Here is a 17,749-nt window from a genome sequence, read left to right on the forward strand (position 1 = left end):
CTCACCCTTAGCTCCTTATTTGGAGCTCTCTCTTCTATGGACATTCTGAAAGGCCAGCAGCTCAGCTTCCCTGGATGTTGTTGCTGGCCCAGCGTAACTTTTCTGCCTCTCTGGCTCCCGGTGGGCCTTCTAGAAGGTTAATGAACAAGGGCCCAAACCAGATTAAAGTAAAATGCTAAATAAGCCTGCCTTCATGAGAGCAGCGTAAGCCTCCTCTTTTGTAACGCTCCATTTCAGGTTGGCAAAATGATCAAAGAAGCTGCAGGGAAAAGCAATCTGAAGAGGGTGACCCTGGAGCTCGGCGGAAAGAGCCCTTGCATTGTGTTTGCTGACGCAGACAGTGAGTAGAAGCCACTTGTTAACTTTTCCCTCTCCATCCTTCCTGGTGTCTGGTAATGTCATCCAGTGAACTTGACGTTTACAAAGGGGTTTGATTCTAATGTCAAAGTGTAAGGCCTTAATCAGAGTCCAGAATTACTCTTCAGAAATCTCTTAACTTGTCCTAATGTGATAACTCTAGGTAAGTCTAACAGAGACACTCTTTCTTGCTGGTTTGGGATAGATTACTATTCTCTCAGCTGAACTCTGGATGAACTAATGGTTTTACACTTAGGAGCCACAACATATTTTTTAAATTCCGTACCTTTAAATATTAACATCACATTAAGAAGAGTGAGATACCCTCAGACATATTGGACTAAGGTCAGCAACCACATTTATTCAGATTCTACTATTCGTTGCTGCCATTTCAGAAGCAGAAAGGATTAGAAAGGTTAATTTGTCACCTGGCTGATAAGAGGTGGAATATATTGAATCAATATCTGACTACATGACTCATGACATTTCTGTAACACCCTATTGCCTTTGAGAAATGTGTATAAAAATATATCATCTTTAGAAAAGATCTTTTTTAACATGAGTGTCTTCTTTGCAGTGGACAATGCCGTTGAATTTGCACACCGTGGGTTATTCTACCACCAGGGCCAATGTTGTATAGCTGCATCCCGGCTTTTTGTGGAAGAATCAATTTATGATGAGTTTGTTCGAAGGAGTGTTGAGCGAGCTAAAAAGTATGTTCTTGGAAATCCTCTGACCCCAGGAGTCAGCCAAGGCCCTCAGGTGAGTATGAAGGAATAGCCTTTTCAGGGGACACTATAAAGTGTCCTCTTTAAGCCTAGTTTTTATTGAATAGCATTACTTCCCAGATATGTAGTATCTTCCTAGGTGACAATATTATAACAGTGTGATTTAAAAGACAATCTAACTTCCAACAATATTTACATCTAAGAGTTTAACAGTCATGTTGGGAATTAAAGATGTGAGGGAAAATAACAAATTATATAAATTTCTTGTTTTCTTCAATCTTCATGCTTCTTGATTTCTATATACAGTTTCCTGTCCACTTGGAAGTTCTTAAACAATGATATCACTTAGTTCTTCCTCAGAATCAATCCTTTGTCTCAGCTTCCATCCCACAGGGAGAGGCACCCAGCACATTCCTAAATTCTCTCCAATGCTTTCAGTTGCTCTAATGGTGACACGTGTCCTGAAAGGTCTTGAGTTCCTGGGTTTGTAGCAAACTTCTCATCTTAGTTAAAAACCGATCATTTCTCTAGGGTCCCCTTTTTCTTCTGTCTTCCTAGAACCATCACCAATAAGAGTGTCTCTTTAACTCTTTCTCTTATCCAAAGGTGACCCTTCCCTCTTCCTTGCCCAGTTCTTTGTTATGGAAGCTCCTGGAACTTTGGTTCTAAACTTACTCCTACCCTTTGGGATCTTGATCTAGAGCAGAGAATTTCGCCCCCCCGCCCCCATCACCAAAGAGACAACTGCTATTGTTTGAGATATTTCCAGTTGTCACAACTAGGGGCAAGAAGTGGTTGGTTCTACTGTCATCTAGTGGGTTGAAGCCAGAGATGTTACTTAACACCTTACAATGCACAGGAGAGCCCCACATCAAAGATTTTTCTGGCCCAAATGTCAGTAGGGCCACTGTTGAGAAATCCTGCTCTAGAGACTACACATTGAGCTCAGAGGCTCTATTCTTTCACAATATTCATATATACCGTTCCACACTTGATTTGGGGGGGAAAACACTATTATTGACTTATTCACTAAGCCAAAGATAAATCTGATTAACCACAAGTTATCAGCAAAACCCTGGGATAGGTACCTGGCAATGCCAAAAGAAACAGGTTATGCTACCCGACCTCATAAAGTTTAGAGTTGAGATACATTAAAAGGCTGTCTTGTAGTTTCCTGCTCATGCAAGATATCCTAGTAGGAAAATCTTAGGAGTTAGACAATGCCAAACATTCAGACATAAAAACTCGAAAATAGCTGGCAAATAAGGTAATAAGTGACTGAGTGTTATCCCTTTATGCTTTGTATTTATTTTGGAGTCACATTTTGCTATAACGTAGTGCTGGTTGTCTGACCACATTGTCCGTAATGAGACATTAAATATAAATTCCTGTAATTTTAGAAGTTAGTGACCATGTAAGTTTTCTAACAAATAATTCTTTAGCTTCTATATGCCAGTGCATAAGCAGGGATTGCATTGTCACCAAAGATACATCATGAGATTAAAAAAATAATTTTTGGAGGTATAGTCAGATTAATGTATTGGAATAGGCCAGAGAAGTTTGTAGAAAGTGCATGGATCTTTGACTATTGACAGAATATCTTCGCTAGGCAGAGCTACCTAACCTCACCTCTTCGTCTGGTTGTATTAAATATTATACAGTAATTTAAATATTACCTCTTATTAAATCAATACTACAGCTTCATTTATCTGATGGAAATGAAGAAACATTTTGTTTTTGGAATATTCCATTAAATATTGTGAACTGAGGAGCATTGAGCAACATTGTACGGAATGTTGTGCCAATCTTAGAAAATGGTTTCCACTTTCCAAATAGCATTTAATCTAATTGGCTATGGTTGCTGAGTTGTGTGCAGTTAGAACTTTATAAAACCTTTTATTGGGCCTTGGAAGATGGGGGAAATTTCAGAGTCAGAGAAGAAAATAAAGAACAACATTTGTTTTTTTTAAGTAGTGAGAAAAGACAAGTTAGCCTGGTAACTCACCTTAACCCCTCGATCTCTGAAGATTTCCCTTTAAAACCTCAGCCACACCTGAGACAAAACAGTCTTCACCAGTGGTTTGGTGTCCAGGAGTCACCCAATCCCTCAATGTCCCAACATAGGAATTGAGGCAACAGGTGGCACCATTCTGGTGCGTGGAGGGGAGGTGTGTGCTCTTGGTGTTCCCAGACAAAACTGCACTCATTTTTCTGCTTATAAAAATATTATTTAACAAACCATTATTAAAGTTCTGTAGTTTTTGTTGCATGTTTAGATGTGGCCCAGTTAATGAAGTGGGATGGCAACAATCAGAATAGGCCAGAAATTAAAACCAGACCTACTATTTACCCCAGGGGACCTGAACCGGGAAGGATGGCCAGGCTGTGGTCAGCATGGACCCAGCCGTGAGGGATGACCAGAAATGAGGAGAACCAGACAGGGGTCCAGGAGTCTTCCTAATGTCCTGTAGCATCTTCTTTCCAACTGCTATATCTAATTCAACCCAGTACCGAAGTTCTTTTTTCTTACTAACACTCTTTCTGTTTCAGTTAGGACTCTAGTTTCCAGTGTGTTTCATTATTAACAGGCATTTCTTTGAGCGTGAAAAAATGAGTCATGTGTTTGCAGTGCCAACAGGCTTTTCTTATACAACTGTAAAAAAAAAAAAAAAACTAAATACAAATCTCTATCTTCAAGATACATGGAAATGTCATCAAAAAAGTCTTCAAAAGTCATATGAAAATAAAATATACCCAAAGAATGAATGTGAGCCTCTGTCCGCTGTGTTGATTATTTGACTTAATAGCATTCTGAAGCCCTCCGTAAGAGGCCTCGCAATTATTTTCTCTACAAGTTGTTAAATTTCTTTCCCTTTTCATGTGGTATTCTTCAAATAGATTGATAAGGAACAATATGAAAAAATACTTGACCTCATCGAGAGTGGGAAGAAGGAAGGGGCCAAGCTGGAATGTGGTGGAGGCCCCTGGGGGAACAAAGGCTACTTCATCCAGCCCACGGTTTTCTCTAATGTCACCGATGAGATGCGCATTGCCAAGGAGGAGGTAAATGGCTTCATTCTGCTCTGTTCCCTCTATTGCCACATTTTGTCTGCGGGTGTGTGCACAGTGTCCCTTGAAAATTCTCGCTTTGAACCTCTTTCTCAGTGAATGTTACTTTTTATTTCTGTTATTGATAAAGGTTTAAAGTTGTGATCAAGACTAAAAATAGTAAGGAATGTGTTGGGCAGGCCAACAATATCCAGCCAAATACAGATCAGAATGCTTAACAATTTCTAGATGCTTCCTTCACAGGCTTAAAGTAATAGAAAAGAAAATTATCTCTTTAATACTGCTTTTTCTCCTTTGGAAAGAAAATATTTGAAAATAATGGGAAAGGATAAATTATATGCAGTTTTTTTTACTTAAGCTTTTTATTTTGAGATAACTGTAGATTTAGTTGCTGTAGTAAGGAGGAATACAGAAAAATCCATCTACTCTTTATCCAGTTTCCTTCAATGGTAACATCTTGCAAGACTATAGTATCACAGCAAGTATGTTGACATTGAAACAATTAAGACACAGAACCACATTTCATCGCCACATGACACCTTCATGCTTCCATTTAATAGCCTAATCCATGTCCCTTCTACCCATCCTTGGCTTTCCCTTCACCACAAATCTATTCCCTATTTCTATAATTTTTTCATCATAAGAATGTTAAACAAGTGAAATCATACTTCATGTAACCTTTCGGGATTCACTTTTTTTCACTCAACACAATTCTCTCTATATAGATTCATCTAGGTGTTGCATGTAAGAATAGTTTTTCCTTTTTATTGCTGAGTAGTATTCCATAATATGATGTACCACAGTTTGTTTAACCGCTCACCCATTGAAGAACTTTTGGGTTGTTTCCAGTTTGGGAAACATTACTATAAACATTGGTCTATAGGTTTTTTTGTGAACATAAGTCTTCATTTCTCTGGTATAAATGCCCAGGAGTATAATAGCTGAGTCATATGTTAAATGCAGTTTAAGAAACCTCCCAACTGTTTTCTAGAGTGTCTGAGAGATTTCACATTCCCATTAGCCATATATGAGTGGTCCAGTTTCTCTGTATTTTTTTCATATTCTGTTCATTCAACAAACGTTTATTTCAAGTTTATGAAATGACAGAGAATCTAAGTGGGTTATTTTCTTTCCCAAAATGTCATCAAATTAGGGGGAAAGTGCAGAACCATTTCCGATCTGCAAACAGGAAATAAATAGGAGGGGGGAAAAAACACAAAAAAACAAATGCATATGGATAATCAAACAACTTCTTTTCTCCACATCAGTTCAGCCCTCCACTGAATTATAACTTGCATTTGCTGATTTCAAATATTTGTCTTTTTAAGTCATTCTTGCTTATCTTGGTTAACAGAAGATAGAATTAGAAAAAAAACTTCAAGCATGTATTGTGTTCCTACAATATTCATGGTAGAACAGCCTGTGTGTTACTTCAAAGTAGGAGCCTGGCCAGGCCGTGGTGGCTCAGTGGTTGAGCGTTGACCTATGATCCAGGAGGTCACGGTTTAATTCCCAGTTAGGACATATGCCCGGTTGTGGGCTAGATCCTTAATCCTTAGGAGGCAGACAATCAATGATTCTCATTATTGATGTTTCTACCTTTCCCTCTCCCTTCCTCTCTGAAATCTATATATATAAAAGTAGGAGCCTGGGGCCAAATGCTGTGTTCAATTAAAATTATGTAATATATTAATACATCTATTACAGTAGATGGTTCACAGGCCAATATCCTTAGATTTATAACCTTCAGATTTATACTCAGCCTCTACTAAATGGTAGCTTCCCCCTCCTACACTTAGAACAATGATGAACATCAGAAAACTATCCTTTCTGATTTTTGTCTTCTCTAATTGACATTTCCCAGAAAATTCTGGTAACACTCAAAGGAGCCCTCTTTACTTTTAATATATGTGTTATGGAACAATAATATAGGCGTTTACTTTTTAAGAGAAACCCCAGTTGTTTTTCTCCTACCAGGAGGTAAGATACAGAATGAGTTGAGTTTGGGCTGCACTAACTAGAGTTCAGCAAAAGTGAAAGTGCTCAGGCTAGAATGAGCAAATTGTGAATTTGTTTCCTGTGCTGTGATTATAATCATTGTCAATGAATTCATGCTTTGGTTAGTATGGCGTGAATAAGGATTTAAGCTCTGGTAGTAATGAATCATTCTATTTGGTATGTGAGTTGAATAAGACTTGGCTGAAGTATAGAATCTGAACAAAAATTCATGTTGTTTTACCTAACTTGATTGATTATGAAAATGTCTAAGACCAATATAATAGTTGATATTTCAACTGATGGTAAACTGATATTTAAAACATTATTATCAATCATTGCCTATTCATGTATCCAGTAGAACAAACATTGCTTTCTTGGTTTGCTGTTTATGTAGCTACTTGGAAGAGGAGGAAAACTAGGGAGAAAATTTAAAACGTTCCTAAATAGAAAAGCAACTCTGTAGTTAGTGATTTCATGCATAATGATTAAGTTCTTGAAAGAGTAATTCCAATTCTAGAAAACGAATTATGCCTTATTTGTATCCCATCTTGTTCCAAGGAGAACATAACACGTTTTAACCTAGCATTCCAGCAGTTACCGTTTTGATCCTTACACATGAGATGAGAAGCAAAATCTTAATTTAGGATGATTTATAAGGCAGAAAATTATATTATCTAAAATATTTAGTTTTAACCTATTACTTTGATTTATTTCATTCATTTCTTGTGGTGTAGATATTTGGACCAGTGCAGCAAATCATGAAGTTTAAATCTTTAGATGATGTGATCAAGAGAGCAAACAATACTTTCTATGGCTTATCAGCAGGAATCTTTACCAAAGACCTTGATAAAGCCATCACAGTCTCCTCTGCTCTGCAGGCCGGAACAGTGTGGTAAGTCAGACCTATAAACACTGGCTTTTCAATGATAAGTACATGAATAGGTTACTTTATCCTTTTCATTTGGAATCGCATGGCCTGCTGGAAAACAGTTGTTACCAAAAACAAAACACACTCACACACCCTCTACGATTTTGGAAGGATATTTTCTTAAACTCCTTCCAGCCTCCTGAAATTGCTTGCCCCAAGTATGGGCGCTAGGCACTGCACTGCTTTCTTTATATTCATTATCTTGTTTCACATTACAGCTGCTTACATATGTTAAATTTACCAGTGGAAAAAAATGAAAGCTTACCAAGATCACACAATGAATGACAGCTGAAACTCAGACCTATTTCAAACTCTACAGCAGTGGTTCTCTACGTTGGCTGTACATTAGAGTCGCCTGAGGAGCATTCAACATACATACAGTGATTTGTGGTGAGGAGAGTGTGCATTAAACCTACTGATTATATCACTCTCTGTGACTGAGTCTGGGCAAAGCTCTTTTATTTAAGGAGTACTTTTCAAAGATTTCATGATTCTCATGTGTAACCAGGATAGAGGACCACTGCTCAAAAGCCTGATTCTTTCTATAATGCAGTGCTGTCTTTCAGAGACTCTTAATAAAATTAAATCATCAGTATGGCTGGTGACTAATGTAGAATTATCCCATGATACATTTATTAACTTACATACAATAGCAATGATGAATTTTATTATCTCCATTTACTAAAGACTTCCTATGTATCAAGCACCATATAAAGTACAATTCTATACAACATCTTACACCTTGAAACAACCCTGTTAAATATAACCATGCCCTTTTTACAGAGGTGAAAACATGCTTAGAGAAGCTAGATAACTTTCCCACTGTTCCTCAGGTTTTGAGGGCCAAAACCAGAGTGTGTGGGCACCTCCCATTATAACAAGAAGGAATCTTAAAGAGAATCAATTGGCAAGGCTGATCACTTTGAACTTACATTTTCTCTAACTCAGTATTCTCTGTTTACTAGCACTAACATAGTTTCATTTCCAGTGCTTTTAAAAAAAGACAAGGTTTCAGGTTTTTGACTTTTGGAATCACACAATTATGACATCATTCCACCCAGTGGCGTGGGAATCCCCAGTCAGAAATTTCTTCACTATTAAGACAGAGGCGACTAGATTCTTATTATTGTATATCTTAAAACACAATGATGTTCTGGCATTGTCCCAGAAATAGTCACTGCATGGTGTTTTCCAGATAATTACTGAATTCCAGAGTTTTGGGGATTTTACTCATAATTTCAAATTAATGATTCAATTTTGCAGTTGAAAGAATAATTAAACAAAGCTGAGACAAGTTGTCTTTTGAAAGTGTAAGTTTATTTAAAGACCTATCTTCCAGGAAAAGAGGCTGGATAAGAACTCTGTGGTCCACCGAAAATATGGAACTCTGGAAAATGGATAGCAAATGCTGTAACTGAGAAAATGTCTAAGTATTATCTCAGGATCATTAAATTAATAACCAAACTCTCCCAAGAATAATATAATTTATCTAGAAGTCACACTATTGTTTACCTACCATAATGGCATAAAGAGAGGAAAAGTGTTTTAAAAGAACATTGTTCCTCCTTTAAATAATATTGTTTTCCTCTTATGTTTAATGAGAGTCATGTCGATAATTAAATTTTACTGTTCACTTTGACTGCCAGGAAATTCAAAGCTAAACAATTTGTTCATGTCCTGCATAACTACATTCCCCCGTTTCTTGATCTTTTATCGTAATTTTTTCTTTAGTTCTAATCACTCATGTTTTTGTAATTATATTTGTTCAGAAATAGGGCAAGGAGTAAACAGTTAATAATGAAATCCAACTCCTGCCAAAGCCTCAGTTCAAGCAGTTATTGAACCAATTAATGAAAAAAGTGAACTGAGTAACATGATACAAATTGTCATTGCAAAAGAAAATTGACTCTAGCCTGTTAAGCACATAACTCACGAGAATCATAAGCTAATTGAGTGTCAGCAGTAACCCAGCCAACAAACTCCAGTCTCTAGCAAGCCTTTGTCCTATGGCATACAAGCTATTCTAATTCAAACTACAACTTCTGAGGAACGTATGTCCTACCCAAATGGCTATCCACATGCTGAGTTGTACCCTTACATTTGTTTCTAGGTTGTATATATACATATACCAGCGATTTTCAACCAGTGTGCCACAAGAATTTTTAAAACATGCAATACCTAACTGTTTAGTCTGGGGCACTTACCTCTTTTCCCTTAGATTGTAAAAAAAAAAAATGACAATAGCCAACACAACAACCATCCAGTGTGAGTGAATTATACCTGTGTGTTTTGGTGTGCCATAGAATTTTAATAATTTATGTGTGCCATGAGATGAAAATTGCTGATTTATACTTATTGCAATGAATATGTTATATTGAAATTAATGGAATTCTTAAAGAACTCGCTGAATTTCTAAAATTCCAGATTTAGGGGTTATTTCATTGGTTCATTATGATCTATAATATACTTTTTCCTTTCTTTCCAGGGTGAATTGCTATAGCATGGTATCTGCCCAGTGTCCCTTTGGTGGATTCAAGATGTCTGGAAATGGAAGAGAATTGTAAGAATAACCTTCTATTAAGATAAATACTTATCTTGATAAAAATAGTTGTCACTCTCAGGGAATTAATCCATAGTCACTACTTAAGTTAAAACTTGCCTCTGTTCTTTCCTCTGTTCATACTGCCAAATAGCTTTTTAAATGCTGGGTTTACCCAGTAAGTACAAAAAGGTAATGGCAGAAGGAAATAGAACTTAGGTCCCCTATAAATAGTAGGAGTTTACTAACTTAGGTTATTGAAAACATTCCCAGAAAGAAGCTAGAAACTACAAATTGGTGATTGTAAGAAGTGTGCAAAAATAAGAACACTATAATTATTTGAAAATACCTCTTAAGTAGATTAGGTGCCTTTATCTAAAAAAATTTTCAGCCCAGCCGGTGTGGCCCAGTGGTTGAATGTCATGCACCAAGAGGTCACAGGTTCGATTCCTGGTCAGGGCAGGGGCCTGGTTTGCAGGCTCAATCCCCAGTAGGGGGCCTGCAAGAGGCAGCCGACCAATGTTTCTATCCCTCACCTTTCTTCCCCTTCTAAAAATATGTTTTTTAAATTTTTTTTCAATATTGAACTTAATGTGGACTCCAAAATTTTAAATTACCTGAATGAGTTTTTCTTGGTACTAAAATCTAAACTGAAAAGGAAATCTGAATAAAGATTTTGTTCTTTTCTTAATCCTCACCTGAGGAGTAAGGATATTTTACCCATTGGATTTTTTGTTTTGTTTTTTTATAAAGAGAGTGGGAGGGAGAGAAAGGAGAAACATGGATGTGAGAGAGACATATTGGTTGGTTGCCTCCCACACTCACCCTGTGTAGGGCCAGGAATTGAACTTGCAACCCAGGTGCATGCCCTAGGCCAGAAATCGAACCAGTGACCCTACAGTGCGCAGGCTGGTGCTCTAACCACTTAGCAACATGGGCAAAGGAAAACATGTTTTGAGAATATATATAAAAATGCATTTAGAAACCTTCAATGGCTTTTTAAACAATATATAGGCTTTTTAAATGTACACATAGAAAATAATGGCAATATGTTTGCTTAATTTTGTTCAAGCAATTTAACCACTTCATTTCTTAAAACATTTTTATATTTAGCAATAAATTTTAAAAGTCTTCAAGATAAAAGACATATCATATACAAACCTTATGGAATCAGATATAGTAAAGCTGCCCATTTTATAAATAACAAGTAAAAGTGAGTCTCAGTTTCTAAAGGTCATGAATGAATGTGCTTTGTCATTTAAATAAGTCAGCAAAATTACAAATAACCAGCTATCTTTGGAGAGCTGGTGAAAGAAGGAAATAAAATTATTCACCTTCTTCTCAATATACATTAATTCAGTACTTGTATGTATATAAGAACCAGGGCGCCGAAACCGGTTTGGCTCAGTGGCTAGAGCGTCGGCCTGCGGACTGAAAGGTCCCGGGTTCGATTCCGGTCAAGGGCATGTACCTGGGTTGCGAGCACATCCCCAGTAGGAGATGTGCAGGAGGCGGCTGATCGATGTTTCTCTCTCATCGATGTTTCTAACTCTCTATCTCTCTCCCTTCCTCTCTGTAAAAAATCAATAAAATATATATTTAAAAAAAAAAAAAGAACCAGGGAGCCCCAGAAACATGATACCATGTCCCATCCTTCATGTAATTGTGGTGGCAGGAGGCATGTGTAACAAGATATATAGTGCAAAATAGCCTACATATGCTATAAAATGAATTGTATTAGATTGGGAGTCCATACCTAAGGGAGGTAAAGCAGTAAAGTGCAGAGCACAGTATTATTGAAGGCAGAACATTGGGGCACCACCAGAGTAAAACATTTCTGGCATCTAACACAACTTGAATCTGTCCAAGGACAGAATTTGTGGTGGGACAGGAGTGGGAGAAGAAAATAGGTCTGTGAGCTCCTTTACATGTTTAAGATTCTATGGTTGTAACTAGTAGAAATTCAGTAGATAAAAACTTAATGATAGTTGATAGAATAAGAGAAGATCTCAGAAAAGATAGGACTTGATCTAGGGGATGAAACAAGTGTAGAAACTCAGTAAGTAGAGAAAAGGCAGTTCCGAACAGAATGTTACATGTGGCATGTTGAGGGGCTAGTGTTGGCTGGCTGGTGGGGATTTATGGAGTTGGGAAGAATGAGTCCAGAGCTAAATAGGATATGAATTAAGAAGTTTTGAATTCAAGAGAATTTGATTCCATCTTATTAGTGGGGCAGTGAAAAGCTGTGGACATCTTTAGAATGTTGTTGAGGAGGTAGAGAGTGGCAAAAGGTCAACCCAAAAAAAAGTGCATGGCATAGTATAGGAAACATAATTATAGATTAACCAACTTACATTTGAATTCCAACTCCACTGTTTGCTAGCCTTGAAGCCTGCTCCAAGTTGTACAACTTTTGAGCCTCTGTTTTCTCCTGTTTAATATGGAGATGTTAACATTCCTGTTAAGATGAGTGTGAGAGTAAAATGGCCTACTGCATGTTCATGCCCTAGCATTGATACTCTCACAAAGTGGGGGCTCAGCAAATGGAGCCTGCCTTCCCTACCTCTTTTTCTTTATAATATCCATTATTAGTAAGTCTCCTGGAAAAACTAATTACTTTTGTACAAAAAGCTATAGCAAAGGTTAGATTATTCTGAAGGACATGTCAATTTTGTTTAATACAATTTGTTCAAGCCATAAAGAAATTGATAAAGGGATGAATAAACAGGAACCAACCCTCAGTAATTTCCTGAAAATCTGGAATGTTGGCGTAATTTTCTTCTTTAAAATACAAAGGAAAAAGTTTTATGGTAAATACTACTTCAAAAATTCTAGCTGAGGATGCTGCCATTAATGTCCACCTGAAACCAAATTTGGCAACCTTAATAAACAAGCCATTTTCTACAAGCTGATCAAAGAGAATTATTGAAGCGATCACTTCAAACAACTCCCAAGAGTTCAATTATAATTTATCCTCAACGATTGAAAGGCAGACTTCATCAGTTGGGAACAGAGTCCTCACAGACCTAAAACTAGTGGTTTGTAGACCCCAACGTGGTGGTGATGCTGAGTGCCCGAACCTTCATTGGACTCTAGATCATGGTGCTGGCACTGGAATTCATTAGGTGACAGAAATTCCCCTCTTTGTGTAATTGCACGCATTGTTACTTAGCTTAACTAAATTGAGAGTTAACTGCCATTCAAATGTGATTGGCTCTCAGCACCTCACAAGAGATGTCTTTCCTCCTGTCCCTTTTGGAAAAGGGGAGCATGAGAATTTTATAAACTACTGCGCTTATAGAGAGAGCTCACATGAATTTTGTTTTGCTTGATTATATTTGCTAAGTCAGCTCAGCAAACATTTCCTCCTTACTTGATTAGTATCTGGCTCATTTCTGGGTCTAGACCAGCCGTGGGCAAACTACGGCCCTCGGGCCGGATCTGGCCAGTTTGAAATGAATAAAACTAAAAAAAAAAAAAGACGGTACCCTTTTATGTAATGATGTTTACTTTGAATTTATATTAGTTCACACAAACACTCCATCCATGCTTTTGTTCCGGCCCTCCGGGCCAGTTTAAGAACCCATTGTGGCCCTCGAGTCAAAAAGTTTGCCCACCCCTGGTCTAGACTGAAAAACAGATGCAGCTTGGGACTAGAGCAGTGGTTCTCAACCTTGGCTGCACATTAGAATCACCTGGGAATCTTGTTAAAATCCTGATTTCTGGGCCTCATTAGTAACAAAGAAACAGAATTTCTGGAGGATGAGGCCCAGAAATCAGGATTTTAACAAGATTCCCAGGTAATTCTAAAGTGCAGCCAAGGTGGAGAAACATGGGTATCACCTCAAAGTCTATTGGAAATTCAGAGTCTCAGGCCTCTCTCCAGACCTACTGGAACAGACCAGCATTCAGTCAGGTCCCAGGTTATTGGTATATTGAAGCTTTCAGAAGCACAGAACTAGTCACCCACTGACGAGTAAGATTAAGTAAAGAGGTGTTTTTGTGTTATGTCATAGACATATATATGCATAGATATATTAAGGAGCAGGAGTTACTTCAACCTGAGTATGACAATAACCACAATACTATCCTGACAGTTTCGAGTGTCCTGTAACCCAAAATACAATGGAAAGTCTATTGGCAAAAATCACGGATTAATTTCTCTAACTTTGTGCGATAAAATACTATCCTTTAATGGGTTTCAGACAACTGAGGCTAAACCCTTTAATTACTTTGAAGAGCATGCTCACTGAAGCTTTTAGAAGGCATTTTCTGAAGCTTAATGGCCCAAGAAAATAATCAGTGTAAGAGGATTAGGTTACCCACGAGAAAAAGATGCCTTCTACATACCTGCCTACATCACTAGAAGGGAGGGGTAGAAAAGGATCAAGATCTTTTTCCTCTGTACAACTACATGTGCATTATGATATGATTTTAAGAGTACTTGTAAGTGCATGTAATTTAATGCTCTGATCAAAACAATACAGAGAATAACTTAGCCTAATCTTTTTCGTCATCTATTTAACAAAGGACGAATCATAGTTCTGAAAACTGGTAGAAGGTCTTGATAAACCTGATAACATACCAGGCTCCAATTGATTGACTCAGGTTAATTCCTGATCATTTGGGTTGTATTTAAGAAAAAAAAAAAAAAAACACATGGGAGGGGCTAGATGACTAGGAAAACCCAGCAACCACAAAAAGTCCAAAAGGTCTGAATTTAGACCAATGAACCCTCTCCCCTTCATAAAAACAAAATAGATAAACAAAAAAAGAAAAACCTCTAACAATAGGTCAGACATTTTTTTATTTTGACCTATTAAGAATCAAAAGATATTATTAAAACTACAGCCATAAAATACTTTGTTTCAAGCCCTCTCTAATAGAGCATGTTAGAATGAAGATGGAATCATGGTCATTTTTAACCCCCTCATCTGGGCCAATCACATGAATTTACTAATCTTTCTGTACTATTCAAATGGATTATACAGGGTGAGGCAAAAGTAGGTTTACAGTTGTGAGTACATGAAACAGTTTAGTATTTATTTTCCATACGAACAACTATAAACCCACTTCTGTCCCATCACCCTGTATATTACTATATCTCCTCTTGTGCTGTGTCTTATTTATTTTAACCTAACCTAGAATTGGTGTGTGGGTGTGTGGTGAGCTCCTTTATGGTTAAGTAGAACAATGTCAAAAATTGACAGTTTCTGTGAAAATCAACTGAGTATGCATGCTCATTAAAAATGCAAAAAAAAAAAATTGAAAGTTTCTCCTCAAGGAGATTTATGTAAGAGCAGATATCTTATGGTTGGCTAGCTGCTATTTGAAATGCTTCTGTACACAGAAAATATCTTCCATTGTTCCCAGCCAGATAAGCAGGAACCAAATCATGGACCGTTGCATTTTGTAGCGCTGTGCTAAATTCTCTGGGTTTCCCCCCCACTCTCTCTAGGGGAGAATACGGTCTCCATGAATACACAGAGGTTAAGACAGTCACAATGAAAATTTCTCAGAAGAACTCATAAAGAAACTACATGGAAAGACAGAAGAATCCTCAATGGCTAAGCATCTCATGCTGTCACTAATATATTATGGTGGGTTTTAAATACAAAAATGTTTTCTTGACTTTTTTTTAAAAAAAAAAATATAAGCTGATCATATTAGCATTGATACTACACATAGAATACTTGCGTGTAGCTTATCCTGAATCATTTGCCTTCTGGTATGTGACCTCCAAGTCCTATCTGTAATAAAAAGGATGGATGGATTTAGATGAAAGATCTCTCTAGCTCCATAATAGTCATGTGCTTTTCTTTGTAGCTACTTGTCCAGGATAATCATTGTATAGAAGAGGACCAGTTGTCACTTAGCTTCTTCCCATTAACAGCCCCTTGAAGTACTTAACATGCCTGTTAACTGTAGGGTAGATGTACTCTGTTCCAAGTAGTTGTGAAGTCCTTAGATTTTGTTGAAATGTTTCCAACAATGTCATGTCTTCTTCTCAAATGAAGTAATCCCTGAAATACTTAGCTGTAATCTAATCACAGAGCTTAATAAAAACAACCTTGCATGATTCTGGTTAAGTTTGAATTTTTTTAAGTTGAAGTCTTGATTATGGTGAATTATTCTCCCTGTCGCCCTAAATCAGTGTTAATTTGAGCGTAAAGATGCATTTAAAAATAAAAGTCTAGCCTACTTAATCTCAAATGGATAAAGAAACATTTTCCAGAGGAACTGTTGAAATTAATAGCAAACATTTGCGATAGATTGTCTCCATCCTTCAGCAAGCATTTATTGAGTTCCTACAAAGTTATGGGATTAAAACACATAGAATTCTATGTTAGGTGTTATAGAAAACAGGTGAATAGTGGATGATCCATGATCTCAATTTAGTGGAGAACAAAAATACTATCAAAAAGGAAGGAAAGAAGGAAGGGAGAAAGGGAAGGTGGATGAGGGTGTAACAGGAAGGGAGAGGAGGGAGGGAGAAAGGAAAAGGAAAGAAAGAAATGAATGGAGCTTATAATGGAAATGAGAATTCTAAGAACCATAACAGTGCTGTAATGTGCCAAAGGGGTAGCCATGACCTCTAACTTCAGGAATTGAGTCTGGCCTCATGAAAAAAATTTGACTGGATATGAACCTTAATCGATGATTGATTTGTAGTGAAAAAGGGGGAAAGAGGTCCCAAAACATAGTCTCTCAAGACAGGTTCCATAGGAAAAAGTTTTTGAAAAATTCTATAAACGTAATATCCCCTCTAATAGTTTCAAATTGAACACTGTCATATTCCAGGTTCTGAAAAGCCTTTAAAAACTAATACATTTTCACCCAAATTTATTTAACCAGAGAACTTGCCTTTACCCTACCCTCATTTAATACCAATTAACAATAAGAAACCCATGCTGGAAGATGCTGTTCTATGCAACAAGTGTTCTGTGTGTTCTGAGGAGATATCTGGGGACCAAGAGGGAGCAGCTGAAATAACATCCTCTGTATAAAACTGGACCATACTTACATATTTATTCTCTCATATAAAGAGCTTCTGCATATGCTCCCATGTAAGAAACAAAATCAGTTAATTTTTGGTGTATTACTGTGCATATTCTAAAATATTCTTGGTTCAACAGCTTAAAATTCAAGGCTAGTAATCTTTAGGATAACATTACATAAATAATTAAGTTTATCATTTTAACAGTAATAGGTACTTCAGGGACACTATTATTAGGACATTATAATAGCTGCCTCAGTAGAGTGCACCAATGTGTGAATGAATAAAATTCATGAGCTTCCAGTCCTAAAACAATTTCAACTTCAAATACAAAATTTCTCAAAATTGTGTGGACCTGTAAGATTGGCAATCCTGACTATCTTGTAAATTTGGGGGCATAATTACCATTTTGAAAACTGGAGGAATCAGAGTCTTAGGGAGACCTGAAAGATCTTCAGACATTGAGAGGGGAAAATATCCAAATACAGAGGATGGTTATTTTTTCTGAATACCAGACAGTGTCTACATTTTTAAAAGATCTGTTTAAAACCATGCATAAATTAATAGGCAGACAAGTTAATATTGTAATGGCATCACACCAGAACATTTTTTTTAAATGTATAACAAAGAGGACTGAACACAGAATAAGACAAAAGCCAGAAGCAAGTTTAAATATTTGAAAAGTTAACCTTCACTGTATAAATAAGACATTACAGGATTAAACAGAAAATATCTGTTTTATATTGGCTCATTCTGAGCCTGCAGACATTATTTGTATTCCTTTTTCCCCCAATTTATAAAGCCACACTAGCAATAATTCTTAAAACCTTAAAAAAGATAAAAGGTATCTTATTAGTCCATGTGCTACAGAAAATACAAAAATATATGTTGTCCTCAATATCCACATGGTAAAAAGCATTTTTTGTTTTCAGGAAGATCAGACTGTCACAGAACTTGGAGTAATTGTTTATTAAGAGGCAATCAGCTCAGCCACGTGGCTCAGTGGTTGAGCAACAACCCATGAACCAGGAGGTCAGGGCACATGTCCAGGTTGCAGGCTCAATCCCCAGTAGGAGCAGTGCAGGAGTCAATCAATTATTCTCTCTCATCATTGATGTTTCTCTCTCTCCCTC

At 37.1% G+C, this 17,749-nt stretch overlaps 1 protein-coding gene across 1 annotated transcript in view; it reads left to right on the forward strand.

Annotated features, from left to right (window-relative positions):
* The window catches only part of ALDH1A1 (aldehyde dehydrogenase 1 family member A1), a 47,375-nt gene extending 31,677 nt beyond the window's left edge, over positions 1 to 15,698 (forward strand). The window contains exons 8-13 of the mRNA XM_036330834.1: positions 238 to 340; positions 935 to 1,119; positions 3,984 to 4,148; positions 6,887 to 7,044; positions 9,566 to 9,640; positions 15,078 to 15,698. Of these exons, the coding sequence (XP_036186727.1) occupies positions 238 to 340; positions 935 to 1,119; positions 3,984 to 4,148; positions 6,887 to 7,044; positions 9,566 to 9,640; positions 15,078 to 15,150 (759 nt within the window). The 3' untranslated portion in view covers positions 15,151 to 15,698. The remainder of the gene's footprint in view (positions 1 to 237; positions 341 to 934; positions 1,120 to 3,983; positions 4,149 to 6,886; positions 7,045 to 9,565; positions 9,641 to 15,077) is intronic.
* The last annotated feature ends 2,051 nt before the right edge of the window (positions 15,699 to 17,749 follow it).

This window comes from Myotis myotis, unplaced genomic scaffold, assembly GCF_014108235.1.
Source record: "Myotis myotis isolate mMyoMyo1 unplaced genomic scaffold, mMyoMyo1.p scaffold_m19_p_12, whole genome shotgun sequence".
NCBI lineage: Eukaryota > Metazoa > Chordata > Mammalia > Chiroptera > Vespertilionidae > Myotis > Myotis myotis.